The sequence below is a fragment of the Molossus molossus genome, unplaced genomic scaffold (assembly GCF_014108415.1).
Source record: "Molossus molossus isolate mMolMol1 unplaced genomic scaffold, mMolMol1.p scaffold_m16_p_13, whole genome shotgun sequence".
Classification (NCBI taxonomy): Eukaryota; Metazoa; Chordata; class Mammalia; order Chiroptera; family Molossidae; genus Molossus; species Molossus molossus.
The window spans coordinates 14,808,493-14,828,833 of NW_023425348.1; the positions used below are offsets into that span (position 1 = coordinate 14,808,493).

Sequence of the window (20,341 nt, forward strand, 5' to 3'; positions counted from 1 at the left end):
TTTCCTTTGTAAGTAACCTGTTGCTTATCTCTTGCTCCTTTTAGGATTCTCTCTTTGTCTTTAATTTTTTGCATTTTAATTACTATGTGTCTTGGTGTGGGCCTGTTTGAATTTTTCTCACTTGGGGCTCTCTGTGCTTCTTGAACTTGAATGCCTTCATCCTTCACCAAATTAGGGAAGTTTTCTATCACTATTTCTTTGAATATATTCTCTAACCCTTGCTCATTTTCTTCTTCGGGGATTCCTATGATGCGAATATTATTACGTTTCCAGTTGTCCCACAGTTCTCTTAAGGTGTCTTCCTGTTTTTTAATAGTTTTTTCCTTTTGGTGTTCTGATTGGTTGATTATTTCTACCCTGTATTCTAATTCACTGATCTGGTCCTCGGCTTCCTCTACTCTGCTTTTTAGACCTTCCAATGTGTTTTTCATTTCTGATATGTCATTTTTTATCTCTTCTTGGTGGTTATTAATTTCCAATGGTTTATTTTCAGCATCTCTATGTCCTTACTCATGCTGTTCAGCTTCCTCAAGATCATGGCTCTGAATTCTAGCTCTGTTAACTTGCCTAACTGCTCCACATTGATCTCATCTTCAGTGGAGGTCTCTTGTTCTTTCATTTGGCTTCTGTTTCTGTGTTTCACCATTTAGGCTATCACAGTGGGCTTTGGAGCCTGTCAAGTTTTCCCTGTGGGTGTTGGTGTTCTGCTGTTTGTGGCTCTCTCTCCCGGGTTTAGATAAACAAGGGAGGACCCACGTTAAACACTACTGTCAAGTCTTTCCTGATTAAAGTTGCTAGCCCAGGAAAGGTACTGTTATCCTCTAGCTTTTTGCCTGGAGGCTAGCAGTCAAGGTTGCTTGAAGAGTTTTGGGTTGTCAGTTTATTGAAAACCTCCCTCAGGTGCTCAGCATAAGGGGATTTCCCAAGGGTGTGGCAGATGCTGGTTGTTAATGAGCCTCAATTTGCATTTCAGTGGCCCACAGGGTGGGGTTGGATCTCTGAGGGAGGGGCTCCTGCCTCTCCCCAGAGCCCTGGCCACTGTTCTTCGTGGCAGCAACTCAGCAAAATCTGAGTGCTCTCCAAATCCCGAGTGTCCCCACACAGTTCCAGTCCAGTCTGCCCTCCCTCTGCCAGAGCCCAAGGTGAGTGGCTGTGGCTTTTTTAGCCTCTGTCCTGGCTCTGCGCTGTGGAGCTGCTTGGGACTTTAACCCGAGGGCGCGCTTCCAGCTAAGGCCGCTGCCAAGCTGCCGACCGTGGGCACCCAGCCCCTGTCTCGCACCTTCGCAATCCTACCAGGATTGAGTCAGTGTCCCTGGTTATATGGTCCTTGCAAGCTGCTTTTCTGTTGCTTTTTCCCGTCGATTTGTCTGTGTTATCAGTTTGGTTCTGGGAGATGGTCTGTGTAGCTTCCATTCACTCCGCTGCCATTTTGTATCTCATTGACCACTATCTTGATGGGAAGTCTGTACCATGACTTTTCTATCCACTCATCTACTGATGGGCACTTGGGCTGCTTCCATATCTTTGCTGTTATAAATAATGTTGTAACGAACATATGGTGGCACATACTCTTTTGAATTAGTGTTTTGGGTTTCTTCGGAAGTATTCCCAGAAGTGGAATCAGTGAGTTATTAGGCAGTTACATTTTTAATTTTTTGAGGAACCTCCATGGTGTTTTCCATAGTGGTGGTACCAATTTACATTCCTGCCTACATTCCTGCACTGGGGTTCCCTTTTCTCCACTCTCCACATTGTTTGTTGATTTATCTATGATAGCCATTCTGGCAGGTGTGAGGTGGTATCTCATTATGGTTTTGATTTTCATTTCTCTGATGATTAGTGATGTTGAACAACTTTTATTTTTCTCTATTTAATCCTCACCAGAGAATATGTTTTTCATTGATTCTAGAGAGTTAGGAAGGGATAGGGAGGGAGAGAGAGAGAGAAACATCGATGTGACAGAGAAACATCTGTTGGTTGCCTCATGCACGTGCCCCACCTGGGGATCGAACCTGCCACCTGGGTATGTGCCCCAACTGGGAATTGAACTCTTCAGTGCATGGGACAACACTCCAACCACTGAGCCACACTGACCAGGACTTGAACAACTTTTCATATGTGTATTGCAGAATGCCATACTCTTGATTTTCTTGCTACCTCTCTGGTTGCTCTTTCGGTCTGCCTTCATAGTTCTTACTCTTCTCCCCAATTCTTAATGTTGAATACCTAAGGACTCAGGCCTGGGTTTTCTGCTCTGCTTATGATCACTCCCTTAGTGAGCTCATCTAGTAACAAGTTTTAAACTCCATTTGTACACTATTTTCATTTTCTGATTAGGCATTTGTTTTAAATTATAGATTTACTTATTAAATTGCCTATTTAGAGTCTTAAAATGTCTGTGTAATAGATATGTCAAAAGCATCATATCTAAAACCAAATTCCTGAACTTCCCTTTTTAAGACTGTTATAGCTGTACTTTTTACATTCAGTTTATGGCAATGCCATACTTTTAGAACATGTCAAATCACAAAACTAAAACAATTTAGTAACTGGCTTGATGTTCTTTATTCAATGGAAAGTAATTCATGGATTGAGGGAGTACAGTACTTCACAAGCAGTGGAGCATTCTTCCTGAGGCATTTTGAGCAAGAGTGTTTTATAGAATGTTAGGCAAGGCAGCACAGAAACAGAGAGAAACATCAATGTGAGAGAGAAGCATTGATCAGTTGCCTCCTGTACATACCGCAACCAGGGATCAAACCCAAACTTGGGTATGTGCACTGACCAGGAATTGAAACCCCACCTCCTTTAGGTGCACCGGATGATGCTCCAACCCACTGAGCCCCACTGGCCAGGGCTCAAAATTTTATAAAGGCTCCCCATCTCACTTCTTTATAATGGCCTTCAAGGCCCTGCAACATGAAACCAACCCTCTGTTGTTTTTCTGACCTCATCTGCACTTTCCTCTGTCCTTACTTTGCTCTACCCTGAGTATACCAAACATCCTTCTATGTTTGGATTGGGGTCTACCTGCAACACTCTTCCCCCACATATCTTCCATGGCCAGCTCCTACTGGCTTCCCCACGGCCCATTTGTGTGAGAAAGTGCCTGTGAAGAAATTAGTTGTATTGTAAGGAATGAATGGTAGAGAGGCAGAGGTATGGCAAATGTTGAAATCTTCTTAGTGAAAAAGAGCCATTGGATAATCCTAGACTTGGTAACAGTTGATGAGTTCTGAGTAATGAAAGAATTAAAGCAGAAGATACTTTGTAGTATATTAACAGAGATGAGGCAGCCTTCAGTTAACCATTGGAAACATTCATAAATCATCGTTCATAATTTGAAGGTCCCTTCACTTAATAAGGCATTCTGTTTTGTAGATAGTAGGTTTGGTGTCCTGCTGCTTAGTTATGATTTAATGATGCACTCTTGAGTTAAACAGAATAATAGGTCAAAGAACAGCTTGAGTATCAATTTTGGAATCTATTATAAAAGCTTAATAGAAAACATTTAATTATTAAATTTCTTTTTTAATTAGGTATTAGGAGGAAATGTTGCTGTCAATCCTGTATGTTTCATCAAACAGAAGAACCAAAATGTGTTTTCTGTTGTTTGGCCATAGCTGATAAATTATAGAGCCTAACCCATATTTAATTGATCTCAAATACCTGTTTAGTCCTCTGTACCTTTTTTCTTTTTATTGATTTTTAGAGAGAGAGGAAGGAAAAAGGAGAAAAAGAAACATCCATGTGAGAGAGAACCATCAATCGGTTGTCTCCTGCATGCCCCCTATTGGGGACTCAGCCGACAACTCAGGCATGTGCCCTGACCAGGAATGGAACCTGCAACCTCTTGGTGCATGGGTCGATGCTCAACCACCAAGTCACATTGACTGGGGAAAAAAAAATTTTTTTAAATAGGTACCTTGGGTAAGATAGTAAAATAACTTTTGCTTTCTCAAGAGTTTAATATTAATTAGTAATTCCTAACTTTTTTTGAGTTATAAACCGTCCGACATTTTTATATACTTTTATCATGAATTTGCTAAACATGCAAATTATAAACTCACCCACCTCAAGAGATTCTGGGGTAGATTTTAGAAATTTGTATGTGTAATCATCGTCCTTGGTGATTCTGATGTAGGTTCTTGTCAGACCATGTGTTTAAAAACTGCTTCTGGGTTATAATTTCAGGAATTTGCAGATTCTGTGTAGGCAGTACATGAACCTTATTTGATATAGGACAAGTGAGCAACACCCTCAACAACAATCATATATTTTAAAAAATAAGTTTCTTAGAGGTGTCTGATACTAGTATGTTGGAAAATTAATGATTTTTGTTCAAATTTATGGGCGAAAACAAGTCCCATTGCCATATTTAACTTAAAAAGGAACATTACTAATGATTAACACATATGGGGTCTCTCTTTCTTTTTAGTAATGTAATGAATTGATTTTTTTTTTCCCCTAATATTAAGCCACTTTCACATTCCTGGGACAAATTTTGCATGGTTATGAGGTATTATTCTGTTGATATGCCACTTATTTAATTTACTATTTAAGATTTTTGTGTCTGTGTTCTCTAGTTAGATCGGTCTAGAGCAGCGGTTCTCAACCTGTGGGTTACAACCCCTTTGGGGGTCGAATGACCCTTTCACAGGGGTAACGGAAAACACATATTTTTATGGTCTTAGGAACTGAGACATCGCTCCTCTCTCTGTCTCCAGGCAGGTCCACCCACATGCAGATACACCCACATACAGATAGGCCCACATACAAGTACCCGGCGTGATGACATCATCGTGCCAACCCCATCACATACACCCCATACAAACAGAGGTCTGTGTGACAGGGTTGGCACAATAATGTACTTATGCGGACCAGTCACATGTGTAGAGAGCAGCTACTGTGTAGAAAGCAGCTTTGTTAAAAGCAGCTACTGTGTTGAAAGCAGCAGTATTGGAGGTAAAACGACACTTAATGAATTATAATTACTGGGTAAATGTAAAATCATGTACTGTAAAACCATCAACTACTGCAAAAAAAAATATCTGTACCATGGGAACTTAATCTAGATGCTGATTGGCCTTTTTATATTCAGCTGTGGTTGATGTGAATACTGCCCCCTTGTGATAGTAACAGGTATGTAAAAAAAACAACACAGAGAATGGTAAATCATAGGAAACTTTAATGAACTGTGTTGACTAAACTATGCTATGTATCATCTTTTGTATTATTAAAGCTATTGTTATATATTATTTTCATTAGCAAACCATCCCATGACAATGGATCGTGTAGAGAAGAACATTAAGAAAAGAAAATATAGTGAGGATTTTTTACAGTATGGTTTTACCTCAATAATTACAGCAGGAATTGAGAAACTGCAATGTGTTATTTGTTGTGAAGTTCTATCAGCCAAATCTATGAAGTTGAATGAACTAAAACGCCATTTTGATAGCAAGCATCTGAGCTTTGCCAGCAAGGATACCAACTATTTTAGAAGTAAAGCTAATGGACTCAAGAAAGCCAGACTTGACCCTGGTGGCAAGTACTACAAACAAAACATAGCAGCCATTGAAGCTTCATATTTGGTGGGACTCGGAATCACCAGAGCTATGAAACCTCACATCATTGCTAAGGATTAACTGTTGTCAGTGGCCAAAGACATTGTTCGAGTTATGATCGGAGACAAATTTGTTATGAAATTAAGTGCAATTTGCTTATCTAACGACACTGTCCGGAGAAGAATAGATAACATGTCTGCTGATATTCTTGAATAGGTAATCCAGGAAATTAAATCTGCTCCACTTCCAGTATTTAGCATCCAGCTTGATGAATCTACAGACGTTGCAGACTGTTCACAGTTACTGGTTTACGTGAGGTTTATTAATGATAGCGACTTTAAAGATGAGTTTCTTTTTTGCAAACCTCTTGAAATGACAGCTGCTGCATGTGATGTATTTGACACAGTTGGTTCATTTCTGAAAGAGCATAAGATCTCTTGGGAAAAGGTTTGTGGTGTTTGCACAGATGGTGCTCCAGCTATGCTAGGATGTCAATCTGGATTTCAACATTTGGTACTGAATGAGTCACCAAAGGTCATTGGACCTCATTGTATGATTCATCGGCAAATATTAGCAACGAAGACACTGCCACAAGAGTTCCAAGAAGTAATGAAAAGCCTCATAAGTTCGGTCAATTTTGTGAAGGCGAGTACTTTAAACAGTCGACTGTTTTCACAACTGTGCAACGAGTTGGATGCGCCAAACAGTGTTCTGCTATTTCACACTGAAGTGAGAATTCTGTCAACAGGAAAAGTTTTAAAACGTGTTTTTGAGCTTCATGATGAACTCAAAATGTTCCTTTTTTTTTTAATCCTCGCCCAAGGACATTTTTCCATTTTTTGTTCAGGTAGAGCAAGAGGGAGAGAAAGGAAGAGAGAGAGAGAGAGAAACATTGATGTGAAAGGGACACATCGAGTGGCTGCCACCTGCACACCCACCCAGGGCCAGGGACAAACCACAACCGAGGTACATGCCCTTGGCAAGAACTGAAGCCGGGTCTCTCTGGACCGCAGACCGATGCTCTAACCGCTGAGCCAAACTGGCCAGGGCTCAAAACGTTTCTTAATCAGAAAGCAAGACCGCAATTCAAAGCACTTTTCAGCGATAAAAGTAAACTGCAGAAAATAGCTTACTTGGTTGACATCTTTGCCATCTTGAATGAGTTAAATTTATCACTGCAAGGACAAAATGCAACATGCCTTGATTTATCTGAAAAGATCCCATCATTCCAAATGAAAGTTCAGTTTTGGCACACAAAAAAAAAATTGATGAAAGTAAAATTTACATGTTGCCTACCTTATCTGCTTTCTTTGAGGAACATGACATTGAACCAGACAAAAGGATTACGATGATAATTTCTGTGAAAGAACACTTGCACATGCTTGCAGACGAAATTTCATCGTACTTTCCAAATCTACCTGACACTCCATTTGCACTTGCCAGAAGCCCATTCACAGTCAAAGTTGAAGATGTTCCTGAGACAGCACAAGAGTAGTTCATTGAACTTATTAACAGCGATGCAGCGAAAACTGATTTCTCTACAATGTCAGTTACAAAATTCTGGATCAAGTGTTTGTAGCCATATCCTGTTCTGTCTGAGACTGTGTTGTACCTTCTTCCATTTCCAACAACATATCTTTGTGAAACAGGATTTTTCTGCTTGTTGGTTATCAAGGGTAAATACAGAAGTAGACTTGTTGTGGAAGATGATCTTCATTGTTCTCTTGCAAAGACTGCCCGGAGGATTTCTGATCTGGTGAGAAAGAAACAATCTCAACTTTTGCACTGACATTGGCTTTTTACGCATACTGTCGCAAAATGAAGCAATATAGTTTACTGTTGTTATATTAAGACTGTTACTCATGCTACACCATGCTTCAAGACAGAATTTCATTTATTTGTAATTAGAAATAAATACTTCACAATATATAATTATATATTGTTTTTATGATTAATCACTATGCTTTAATTCTGCTCTATTTGTAACAATGAAAATACATCCTGCATATCAGATATTTACATTACAATTCATAACAGTAGCAAAATTACAGTTATGAAGTAGCAACGAAAATAATTTTTAGGTTGGTGGTCACCACAACATGAGAAACTGTATTAAAGTGTCACACGGCATTAGGAAGGTTGAGAACCACTGGTCTGGAGTTTCCATTTCTTCTTTAAAAATTAAGGTTTATGAAATGCGTATCTTCCTGTTTGTGGGGGTTTTTTTGTTCAGTTTTCAGAGTTTGTATTGATTTTATTTTATTTTTATTCCTCACCTGAGGGTATTTTTCTATTTATCATTAGATAGAGTGAGAGGGAGGGGGAAAAAGAGAGCGAGAGAGAGAGAGAGAGAGAGGGAGAAACATCAATGTGATAGAGCCACATTGATTAGTTGCCTCCCATACGACCTGACCAGGGCCGAGGACAAACTGCATCCGAGGTACGTGCCCTTGACCGGAATCGAACCCGTGACTCATTGGTCTGTGGGCCGATGCTCTAACCGCTGAGCCAAATCAGCCAGGGCTAGATTTTAAATATACATTCTGTGAGGAGTTTTAGGGCAACTATAAAATTAGAGGCCATATTCTCCATACATGAGACCACCCTTACTTCTGACACCAGCCACATATTTGATGGGTTCCCAAAACCAGCACAAGGTTTCATAATTCATTAGAAAAAACTCATAGATCTTACTGAAAGTTGCTCTACTCATGGTTATGATTTATTACAAGGAAAGGAAAGATTAAGATCACCCAAAGGAAGAGACATATCAGGTAGAGTCCAGGAGGGTTTTAAGCATAGAGCTTCCCTTGCCCTCTCCTGTGTAGTCAGGTCTTATTTCTCTCTTTACCTCAGTGTGTGACATTGCATATAGAGTACTGTCAGCCATAAGCTCACCCAATCTTTGGTGCCCAGAATTTTTATTAGGGCTTTGTCATGTAGGCATGATTGATTGATTGCTCACATGGGTAATCTTGGTCTCCAGGTTGGTTGAACCAAAGTTCCCACCCTAAATCACATTGTTGATGTTTCTGGATTGGCCAGTTCCACCCTAAGATTATATTGGTATGGTTAGTTCCCTCCCCAAATCACATTGTTAGATTATCCAGTATGACCCAAGGTCACCAGGCAAGTAATGACATAACATTTCAAGGGCCCAGAGATTGCCTACTAGAAGCCAACGGCAAAGGCCAGCCAGACCTTCACTTTGGACAAGACCAAATTCTTCACTGTACTGTTTTGTACAATTGATTTTCTTTTTTATGCTTGTATTCCTCTTGATTCCTTGATACCAGATTAAGTTTCTAGGGATTTCATTATGGAAAACTGATTCTTTTAAATTTCTCTTGCTATCTTTTAAAAGATAAAAATAAACACTTTTTATTTAACTGCACTTAAAGTAAACTATTGTTTATCCTTTTCTTTTTTCCGAAGAATAAAGGTTCCCTTCAGTTTGAAGACAAATGGGATTCCATGCGTCCAATTGTTTTGAAGCTTTTACGCCAGGAATCTGTTACAAAACAGCAGTGGTTCGATCTGTTTTCGTAAGTAGTCCATCAATTTTAACTTTTTGTTATCATAAAGGAAATTTTGGTAATGCATTTCTATATCCAAATGGAATGTTTACTCTAGATTGATCTGCTTACTTGTTTAAAATTATTGCTACTGGTGTTGGGGGTCCCCAAGACTACCCCTAGTGATCAGCAAGGACTCATAGGACTGAACATGTAGTCCTACTCACAGCTATGATTTATTACAGCAAAAGGATACGAAGCAAAATCAGCAAAGGGAGAAAGGTACATGGGGTGAAGTCTAAGGAAAACAGGCACATACTGCCAGGAGTACTGCCCTAGTAGAGTCATATGTGGCACATTTAATTTCCCCGGCAACAAGATTGACAACATGTGATGTCTACCAGGGAAGCTCACTGGAGACGCAGTACCTGGGGTTTTTATTGGAGGCTGGTCACATAAGCAGTTTCTGCCTATCATGTACCAAAAATTCAGACCTTCAGAAAAAGAGAACAGGTGTTCAGTGTAAACCATATTGTTTATATTGTTTATACAGACAAATTATTAGACACAGCCATTCTTACCATTTCAGGAGTTTTATGTCAGTGTAGGGAACTGTTGACCACTCAAATTTTCAGATGCCAACCCAGACCAAGCAGACTTTTCTAAGACATATAGTCTCAGGTATGCTGTGTTAATTCTTGGTCTTTAGCCCAATGTCTTTATAGCAAAACTATTTTTAATAGGCAAGGCAAGACCAACCTACAGTATTGATCTCAGTTACACCTTTTAGAGGTCCTGGAATTAGTTAAATAAATCCTGTTAACCATGAAGTTTATCTTAGAAAAGTGGGTGGCTTTCTTCTGCAGTTTCTCTATGGACCTTTTTTACAGGGCCTGAAGTATCAATTCAGGAAAGAACAATTCTGGCCTATTAATTGAAGCAGGCCTGAACACTTCCCAGGGTTCAAGCAGTGACATGATAGTGTATACATATAAAGAAGTACAGTCTCAGTGGGTGTGCATAGTACCCTTGGAAACAGATAGCTTACAATTGTTAGGGTATTCTAAGCAAAACATCCATTAGTCAGGTACATAGGTTAAGAAGGCCCCCCAGTGTGCCCTCTTCCCAGGAGGCCTTTTCTTCTAGAGTTTAGAGGTGTTCTATGTGGGAAGTATAGGAGTTGGGATACTCCTTGCTGTCTCAGAGCACTGTTAGTTGTGATTGGAAGCTCAGCAGTCAATTTGACTTCAAAGCATTCACAGCAGGTTGGAAGTCAACACCAGGAGTTTTTTTTGTTTTTGTTTCTTTAAGAAGAGGGGAAAGCTTTCAAGAATAGTTCTGAAAAACAAAAATCATTAATGTTCTCCTCCCCTGATGATACTGGGTTTTGTTTTTTCTCCCTTATGAAATCAGTATGTCCACTGCAGTAATGAAAACTTTATTTTTTTCCCAATTATCCAGACGTGCAAGAGGAACAAAAGCATTTGTACAGAAAGGTATTTTTGTGCAGCCTAACTAGAAGGACCTATTGTGTTTAGGAATTGATCTGGATGAAATCCTGAATTTTCAAAAACTCACAATAGGTTTATATCACCTCCCACCCCTTTTGTCCTGATCATTTATCTAGTTAGCAACCTGGAAAAGATTAGTTCCTCTGAAAATATCTTTGTTTAATAACCAAGTTGCCTAATTAAGGTGTGTATACAGGGAGGAGTGAGGTGAAGGTAAGAGAAATAGAATCAGGTTATTAATATATTGTTGAAAACTGCAACTAATCCAGAAAGCTGAAAACACAAATCAATGGCAGTGAGAGATCCCTGAGACGGACTGAAAATCTAGTCTGTAAGGAGTGAGTAGAGTGCCCTGTCCCAACTTGTAGCTTTTGTCAGTAACCACAAGTTAGGAATGTACTTAGTATCTGTGTCAGATACATAGAATCAGGAAACAGCTTGATTTCAGATGGCCCATCAGAGAATAAGCCCCTTTCTGTGGGTATTGCAAATGATTCAGGTGGTCCAACCAGAGTGCATGACATTTTCAATTTATGGCTGTACAGTGCGTCTTAAATCACCAGCAGTCCTCAAGTCAAAGTCATATTCATTGAAAATATATGCCTGCTTTAGTTCAGTACAGCTTGTGTTGAGGTTTAAATAGCCCAATACCAGACATTGTCAGGTTTCAGCCTAGATTCAGATCCAGGCGATTAGGATCTGTGAATTCAGGATTCCAAAAAAAGCCAATGACTTTCCTTTAACATCAGCAAAGCCAAGAGGTAGCAGAACAGTCATGTTCCAAGTCCAAGTGGCAAGACTTTTCTAAGCCTGTTTTATCTTATCCATCTTATAGAGTCCAAATGATTCCACTCAAAAATATGCGTATGAGGCTGGAAGATCATCAGCCTCTAAGGATCAGACATCTGATTTCAAAAGAGCTTGGTAGTGCCTGGCTGGTATGGCTCAATAGATTGAGAGGTCATGGTTCAATTCTTGTTCAAGGCACATGCCTGGGTTGTGGGCTTGATCCCCAGTAGGGGGCAAATAAAAACTGCTTTCTTTGGTCATATATCTGATTTCAAAAGAGCTCGGTAGCAACTAAAAACTGCCTCTTTTTTTGGTTAGTCCTTACCAGAGGATATTTTTTCCATTGATTTTAGATAGAGTACAAGGGGGGGGGATTGGAGAGAAGGAGATAGAGAGAGAAACATTGATGTGAGAGACATACATCGATTGGCTGCCTCCCGCATGATCCTGACCAGTGCCAGGGATCAAACCTGCAACCCAGATATGTGGCCTTGACTGGGAATCGAACCTGCGACCCTTCAGTCCAAGGGCTGATGCTCTAACAACTGAGCAAAATAGGCTAGGGCTAAACCCCCCCCCCTTTTTTTTCCCTCACCCAAGGACATTTTTGCGTTCATCTTCAGATAGTGTAGGAGGGGAAAGGGGGAAAGAGAGAGAGAGAAACATCAATGTGAGAGAGATACATCAAATGGCTGCCACCCACACCACCTCAACCAGGGCCAGGAACAAACTGCAACTGAGGTACATGCCCTTAGTGGGAACCAAACCCAGGACTCTCCAGTCCGTGGGCCAACGCTCTAACCGCTAAGCCAATCCAGCCAGGGCAAACTGCTTTTCATTTTTTATTTTATTTTTTATGTAGAAAAGCAATTTATACCATTATAAGTACCTACACAGTTAGTTATGCACAGTAATAGGCCTGCTGGTGAAATAAGTCACCCAAAACAGAGATAGTATCAAACTAGTGGTCAAGGACTAACTCCTAAAAAAAAAAAAGCAACTCTTATCTAGGACTAATTTAATATTAAAAACAAATACAAGCTATCGATTCACTCTTCTCAACTTAAGTGGACAGTCTACCTGTGGTATAACTCTCAGGTAAAAACATACACCTTTACAACTTTGGTGATCCCAAGGTTTTTTAAAAAAACATGTCACAGAAAGGAAAGAAATAATATGGAAACAGCTCAAGAAATATACTAATAAGCAAAGATATATGGAAAAGAGGATCACATAGTTTTGTCTTAACTCAAGAAACTGAGAGGAGACTGGTCTACATAGGAAATGTGCATCTTAAAAAGTCAGGTGTGAAGATTTCAGAGTAGGAATTTATACAACTTGAATCTCCCCTAATTCCTAAATAAAAATGACATCTTGCAGTACTTATACTTTATGGCTCACACACTTACCTCACTTGGCTGTATTCCTTACTTCTAGCCTTTACTTAAATGAGCCTGAAGAACTTGGGGATAGAGCATATGAAGAAAAATAAAAAACCATACACAATATTTGCCTTTCAGTGATTACTTTAGATCTTTGTTACTAGAAAACTCCTGAAGAAAATTTAAATATAAGTCTGTGGTTTTGCTGAATCAAGTCCCCAGTTAATATTTAGCAAACACCCTTGGTTTGGGCTAATAGTATTGTTGATGGTACTTATTATAGAGGGATAGCTGAACAAAGTCTGTGTCTCAGACCAGTGTTAAATCAATATCAGGGTTGAAAGGGAAAAAAGGGCTGTGTAAAATTACAAGTGCAGACGAATCTAAGACCCCTGTCCTTCTGGATCCATACTTCCTTTAGGATCTTCATCATTATAAATGTTCTCTGCCATTTGCCCCACTTGCATGATATTGTCTTCTGACACAGAACAGATCACCCAAGGTTCATTGGGATTCCAGGAGAAATCAAATATCTTGGCAGTGTGACCACCATGAATAAAGAACAACTCCGGAGGCCCATCTTCTGCATCTTCCGGGGATTGTTCCTCTTCGATTTTACTTAAATCCCAGACATTCAGTCTGCGATCAGTACCACTGGAAGCCAAAATAGTCTCATTGTGAGGCAACCACTGAACCTGGAATATTTCATCCTTATGTGATTCAAACGAATGCAACTTAAATTTCAGATTTTTCAGATCCCACAAGGCAACAGTCTTACCAGCTGATCCTGTGGCAAGAAGTAATTCACTGAAAGGATTGAAATAAAGGCAGTTCACTTTAGCAATGTGAGCATCAACTGAGTGGCTTGGTTTGGAAGTATTGTTTGAATGAGTATCCCAGATCATAAGTTTCTGACCATCAGCAACAGACGCAGAGACTCATGAAGTAGATGCCAGGAAACATCTACTGCTGCTGTACAGTCGTCCCTCATTTATCACCACTAATCTGTTCCAGACTCTAGCGGTTGCACCTGGCATTGAAGGATTCCTGGAGTGCTCGAATACGTAGGCCTATAGTCCATATGTACAGTATTTTTAACTTTAATTGTAATACAGGAGTGTATAATTGACTCAGACAACCGAGTGCACGCTGTGTCATTTTCACTGTCTTGATCAACATTTTAATGAATGTATTTGAAGAAACCACGAATGAAGCTGCGAAAGTCGAAGCACGAAGTGGCGAGGTACAACTGTATGCCCTATAAAGATGGTCTTCGCATCCACAACTTTTCCTTCCTTTGAAACATCACTGATGTCCCATAGGCAGATGGTATGGTCATCTGAAGCACTAAGTAAGTGCCTTCTGAGATTTGGGTTCCAAGAAAGCCCATAGCCTTCCTTCTGATGTCCATGGAGATACAAGTGTGGGTTGCATTCTCCAGAAGGATCTGGTTTAGAAGGATCTTTTGTATAGTCAAAAACAAGAACATTACTGGATGGAGTCTCTGTTGCGATGATGCAAGGATTTTGCAGTGTACAATGTGTCCTGTTTACTCCTTCATGGTTGATCTTGATTTCTATTTCAACTAACAGAGCCAAAACCTCCAAATTCTCCTTTCTCACTGTCATAGTGTGAAGCATCAAACTGAGCATCATCATTAGGGAGCTGCACACTGGCTATCACAAGGTGGTTTGTTCATCTGACGTATGTGTCCCCAGGACAAGTCGATGAATGCTGAAATCTTTCCCTTCTGGTCTGGTTACATCTGGAAGCCACTGTGCAGTTAAGCTGGGCCACTCCAGAGCATGGGTCAACACCAAATCGTAAAGAAAAGGCATGTTCTTTTTCATATTTTGTACTCTTCATTGATCACACATTCTTCTACTGCGTCATCAAAGGCTGCTTCCTTGTTGGCCATGGCTGCAGGCAAGCCAGTGGGATCCTGAGGTCTACTTTTGCGGGAGGGGCAAGGAAGCTACAAGAGCTTGCTCTCCACTTGTGGCCTCTATTGTTTCCTCTAAAAACTGCTTTTTAAAATCCCAAAAGTGTATTGCTATGTGGAGATTTTCTCTGTTTTTGTGTCATCTCCCTTTTCTCAGAGACACCAGTAGGTAAAAATAATAGTAAATTAAATATCATTAATCACAGAGATTTATTCTGTTTCCAATACTTAACAGTTTAAATTCCAATCCCTGCCTGGCTGGTGTGGCTCAGTGGTTGAACGTTGACCCATGAGGTTGCCAGTTCAATTCCTGGTCAGGGCACATGCCCAGGTTGTGGGCCAAATCCTCAGTGTGGGGCATGCAGTAGGCGGCCAATCGATATTCTCTCTCATCGATGTTTCTATCTCTTCAGTGTGGGGCATGCAGGAGGCGGCCAATCGATATTCTCTCTCATCGATGTTTCTATCTCTTCAGTGTGGGGCATGCAGGAGGCAGCCAATCGATATTCTCTCTCATCGATGTTTCTATCTCTCTCTCCTTCTCTCTTACTCTCTCTCTAAAATCAATAAAGAAAAAACTTAAAAACAAATAAATAAATAAATAAATACATACATGTCAGTCCCCTCACCAGCAGGAAAGGCAAGGAGGTTGTGTCTCACTAACTTTTTATTTTGTAACTTTTTCTGATTGATATGATCCATCTAACAGTTATGAAAGTACAAATATAATGTTTTTTTGTTTTTGTTTTAATCCTCACCCAAAGACATTTTTGCATTTATCTTCATATCGGGAGGGAGAGAGGGAAGAAGAAAGAAAGAGAGAAACATCGATGTGAGAGAGACCATCAAGTGGTCGCCACCCACACGACCCCAACCGGGGCCAGAGACAAACTGCAACCAAGGTACGTGCCCTTAGTGGGAACCGAACCTGGGTCTCTCTGGTCCATGGGCCGATGTTCTAACCGCTAAGCCAAACTGGCCCGAGCCAAACATATAATGTTTTATATCGTTATTTATCATACATCCAGATGTGATAGCCACAAAATATAAAGCCATGTCTTTAAACTTCCTCTGCCCCTTTTTTCTCATTAGAAATTTACTCAAACTCTAGCGTTAAAATTCAGTATTTATAACATTAGCATTATAGTTGCTGGGAGATCTTGACTGGAATACAAGAGGTATTGGAGGGGTTGGTGCAGCAGCAAATTAGACTGAAGAAGAAGTTGGAGTGGTCTCCTCTCCTTTGGTTTATCTAAAGCTTTCTCTAGCCCTAGGATCTGATTTTAACTATTATTTTTTCATGCTTGGAGGAAAGAGCAACACAAAACTAACATTCATAGTCTACCCAATGCTTGCCTTTTGGAACTTTTGGGCCTTTTCTCCTCATACGTGGAGGTGAGAACAAAAACCAAATGCATCACCCAGGCTGTGCTTTTTCTCCTCTCCTTTCAATCAATGTGGCCAAAAGCAGCCAGGGAATTAAGTAAGCCAACTCACCTAGAGTTAGAGCTATCATTTTTAATTTTCATAGGTAGCTCTCTTCCCTCTCACAACAGATACCAGCTCAGCTGCTATTTCACAGCCACCCAAGCAGAAAAGGTTTGTGATCCTACCATTTCATCCTTTTCCTAAACATGCTTTCACCATGTTTCAGTGAGTCAGCGTTGTTCTAGTGAATACCACTTCTGACACCACCATGTTAGCAGTCTCAAGACCACCCCAGGTTCCAGGAATGCTGAGCTCAGAAGACTCATAGGACTCAGCATATAGTTGTATTCATGGCTATGATTTATTACAATGGAAAAGACATAACAAAATGCCAACAAGATGCATGTGGTAAAGTCCAGGGGAAACCAAGTATCTTCTCCCAGTGAAATCACATAGGATACATACTTAATTCCTTCAGCAACTAATTGTTACAACACCTGTGAAATTCTCTCTACGATGGAAGCTTATTAATGACTCTTCCCAGGGGTTTTACTGAGGGCTAGTCACATAGGCAGCCTCTGCCTGACATGAATCAAAGTTCCAGACTCCTAGACGAAAAGCAAGTGTTTAACATAAATCAGATTTTTTATGTAAACAGTATAGGTACAGCCCTTATCGGGAAATAGTGATAACATTCTTAAAATCCAAGTTCTCAGATGCCAGCCAAGGGTCAACTTTGCAACCATGTGTTGATAATATGGTTTATCATCTAGAATAATGCTTGTTCTGTGTGCACTCTTGACTGGGAACAGGTACATAGTGTGATGCTGTTCCTTGTTTAAAGTGTACTTCTAAGCAGAAGTAGTCAATAACCTTTTACTTGCCACAGCCAGTGACCTCAACATATTGAGGGTGTTTTCTGTGTTTTGTTTGTTTTTTATTAATCCTCACCTGAGGATATATATATATATATATTTTGTTCCCCATTGATTTTTAGAGAGTGGGAAGAAGGTAGGGGGAGAGAGACAAACATAGATGAGAGAGAGACACATGGATTGGTTGCCTCCTACACACACCCCTACAGAGGCTGGGGATCAAATCTGCGACCCTTCACTGTGTGGGCCGACATTCTAACCACTGAGCCACACCATCATGGTTCAACATACTGTTTTTAAAAATTCTTGATCTCCTTGGAGTTAACCCAGGGTTGTTCTACATGTTGTCCTTTTAGGATTCTTGGATATCTTATGCCATCACCAAAACTGCAAGACCTACATAAATTAAAACCTTTCCAAATTTTAAACTATTTAACCATATTAATAACAGATTGCTTATATCTAAATCTGATGTATTCAATATATTGATATTAAACTACACTGACTATTTGCTCCCTTTTTTTATAATCTGTATCCTTGTTTTCAGTAGGAGTGCTGTTGATGTTTTGGGTGGTTATAAAAGATGGTCCTGCATGTGGTGGGTTGTTTAGCACTCAGCCTTCACCCTCATGAAGTCTAGTAGTGGACACTCCCTGTGTACTTCCCACCCCATCCCTCATTATTGAAACACAAAAACACTCATATGTTTCCAGATGTCTCGTGGGGGCAGTACCTCCCTCAGTTGAGAATTGCTGCTTTAGATACATGTTGTTTGGTTTGACTCTGGTGTAACATTGAAGCCAGAATTAAAATTATTTTCAATGTGTGAGACCTTTTTTTTTAGAAAATTTCTCATTACTACAAATGATTTTTTAAAAGATTTTTTTTTGTTGTTACTGAGTTGTTATTTTTTAGTTTATCTTTATTGTTGAAAGTATTACAGAGTCCCCCGTGAGTTGGTTTTTATGGCAACACTTTCTCCTGGTTTTTCTCCTGTCTGCTTCATCTCAGTCATATCAGCTAACTCATCCTTTGTGCCCTCCAAAGTTCCATTTTTTCATTTTCTTTTACTTGAATTTTCATTTCTATATAAGCAATTCAGATTATTCTTCTGAGTTAAACTTCTACACTCATGTGGCCTTTTGTTTCCTGCATATGTCTGTCTTCTAAGTTCCATAAGTACTCCAAATTTGGAGTCATAAAAATGTGTTATTTATAGTCTCAAGACAAAAATCTATCAGCTACTGTGGACCTCCTGTGTGTGTGTGTGTGTGTGTGTGTGTGTGTGTGTGTGTGTGTGTGTTTACTTCTTCATATCCAGTTGATTACTAGGTTTCATAGATTTTTATTAAATATCTCTTGAACTTCATTCCATCCCAGCTATCTTTTTCCCTGTCTTTGTCTGAATGATTATAATAGCCCCACATCTCCCTGCCTTCTTTGTTATGTCTGTGTTTATTATCTGTTGCTGCATAACAGATTGCTCTAAAACTTAGCAGCTTAAAACAAAACAAAAAACCCACATTTATTATGTTATAGTTTCTGAGGGTCAGGAATCTAATAACAGCTTAATTGCATGGTTCTATTTCGGTGTCTCATGATGTTGCAATCAAGTTCTTGACAAAAGATCTAGACCTGCATTCAACTAGGGCTGATTGGTCTTCTCCCAGGCTTACATGATTGTCGGCAGCTCTCAATTCTTCACTAGCTGTTCAGTTCCTCACCATGTGGAACCTTTCATAAGACCATTTCCAGTGCAGCAGTGTGTTTTCCCCAGAGAGACAGAGCTCCCAAGATAGATGTCGTGGTGTTTTATAACATAATTTGGAAGTGACAAATCTTAACTTCTGCCATATGCTTTTGGTCATAAAGACAAATGCTTTATACACTATAGGAGGGAACTGTACACAGATATGAATACCAGGACACAGGGATCATTGGGGATCATCTTAGAGGCTGTTCTTCAGAGTTAGAGCAAATAGATGATACAAGGTTTAGGAAAAAACTCAAGGTCCTGGCTGGATGGCTCAGTTGGTTAGAGTATCATCCCAATATGCCAGTTCAATCCCTGGTCAGGGTACATACAAGAATCAACCAATGAATGCATAAATAAGTGGAACAAGAAGTCAGTGTTTCTTCCTCTCTCTTTTTCTCTCCCCCCCTTTCCCCCATTCATTCCTCTTTCTAAAATCAATAAATAAAATTTTAAAATCCAGTTTATATCATTAGAGAGGAATAAAATGAAAGATTACTTCTAAAATGAAATAGTCAAAATAGAGATTTATGAATAAAAAATAAAACCGCTAACTAATAAAAACAAAAAACCAAATTAGTAATTTGAAAAATAAAACCAAGGAGTTCTCCTTGAATGTAGAGCAAAGACAAATTATGGAATACTAATAAATATGGAAGCTAGATCTAGAATTAGGGTAACTTCTGTTAAAAAGAGTTCCAGAGCTGTGGCCAGGTTGGCTAAGTAGCTAGAGTGTCATAGATTGTCAGTCTGCCGACCAAAGGGTCACAGGTTTGATTCCCGGTCAGGGGCACATACCTGGGTTTCGGGTTCAATCCCTGGCCCCATCTGGGGTCGTGCAAGAGGCAATTAATTGATGTGTCTCTCCACATCAGTGTTTCTCCCTTCCTCCCTCCCACTGTATGTATGAAATTCCTTTTTCATTGGGGGGGATGAAAAAGGAATTTCAAAAGGAGAGGATATAAATAGTAGATAGTCAGCCCTGGCCAGTTTGGCTCAGCGGTTAGAGCGTCGGCCTGCGGTCTGGAGAGACCCGGGTTCGGTTCCCGCTAAGGGCACGTACTTCGGTTGCAGTTTGTCCCCGGCCCTGGTTGGTCGTGCGGGTGGCAGCCACTCGATGTGTCCCTTCACGTCGATGTTTCTCTCTCTCTCTCCCTTCCTCTCTCTCCCTCCCACTCTATCTGTACAAAAAATGGAAAAATACCCTCGGGTGAGGATAAAAAAAAAAAAAAATAGTAGATAGTCAAACTGTAAGAAGAATGTTTCCCAGGACTAAAATTCTTGTCACTTCACACCCATTCCTACAAGTCTTCATATTTTTAAAAATACATTTTTACTGATTTTTAGAGAAGAGGGAGGGAGATAGAAACATCAATGAGAGAGAAACATCATTTGGCTGCCTCCTGCACTCTCGGATCAAGCCTGCCATCTGGGCATGTGCCCTAACTGGGAATAGAACCAGTGACCTCTCAATGCACAGGACGACGTTCAGTCAACTGAGCCACACCAGCCGGGCACAGGAATTCATATTGAATGTGCTAAATTAAACATGCTTAGACACATCCTCAAGGAATTTCAGAAT

At 40.0% G+C, this 20,341-nt stretch overlaps 1 protein-coding gene and 1 pseudogene across 1 annotated transcript in view; one reads left to right on the forward strand and one right to left on the reverse strand.

Moving 5' to 3' along the window:
• CUL5 (cullin 5) overlaps window positions 1-20,341 on the forward strand; it is a 108,561-nt gene that overhangs the window by 18,535 nt on the left and 69,685 nt on the right. Inside the window, exon 2 of the mRNA XM_036257696.1 lies at window positions 9,000-9,109. Coding sequence (XP_036113589.1) covers window positions 9,000-9,109 — 110 coding nt within the window. The remainder of the gene's footprint in view (window positions 1-8,999; window positions 9,110-20,341) is intronic.
• LOC118627520 lies at window positions 13,145-14,679 on the reverse strand (annotated as a pseudogene).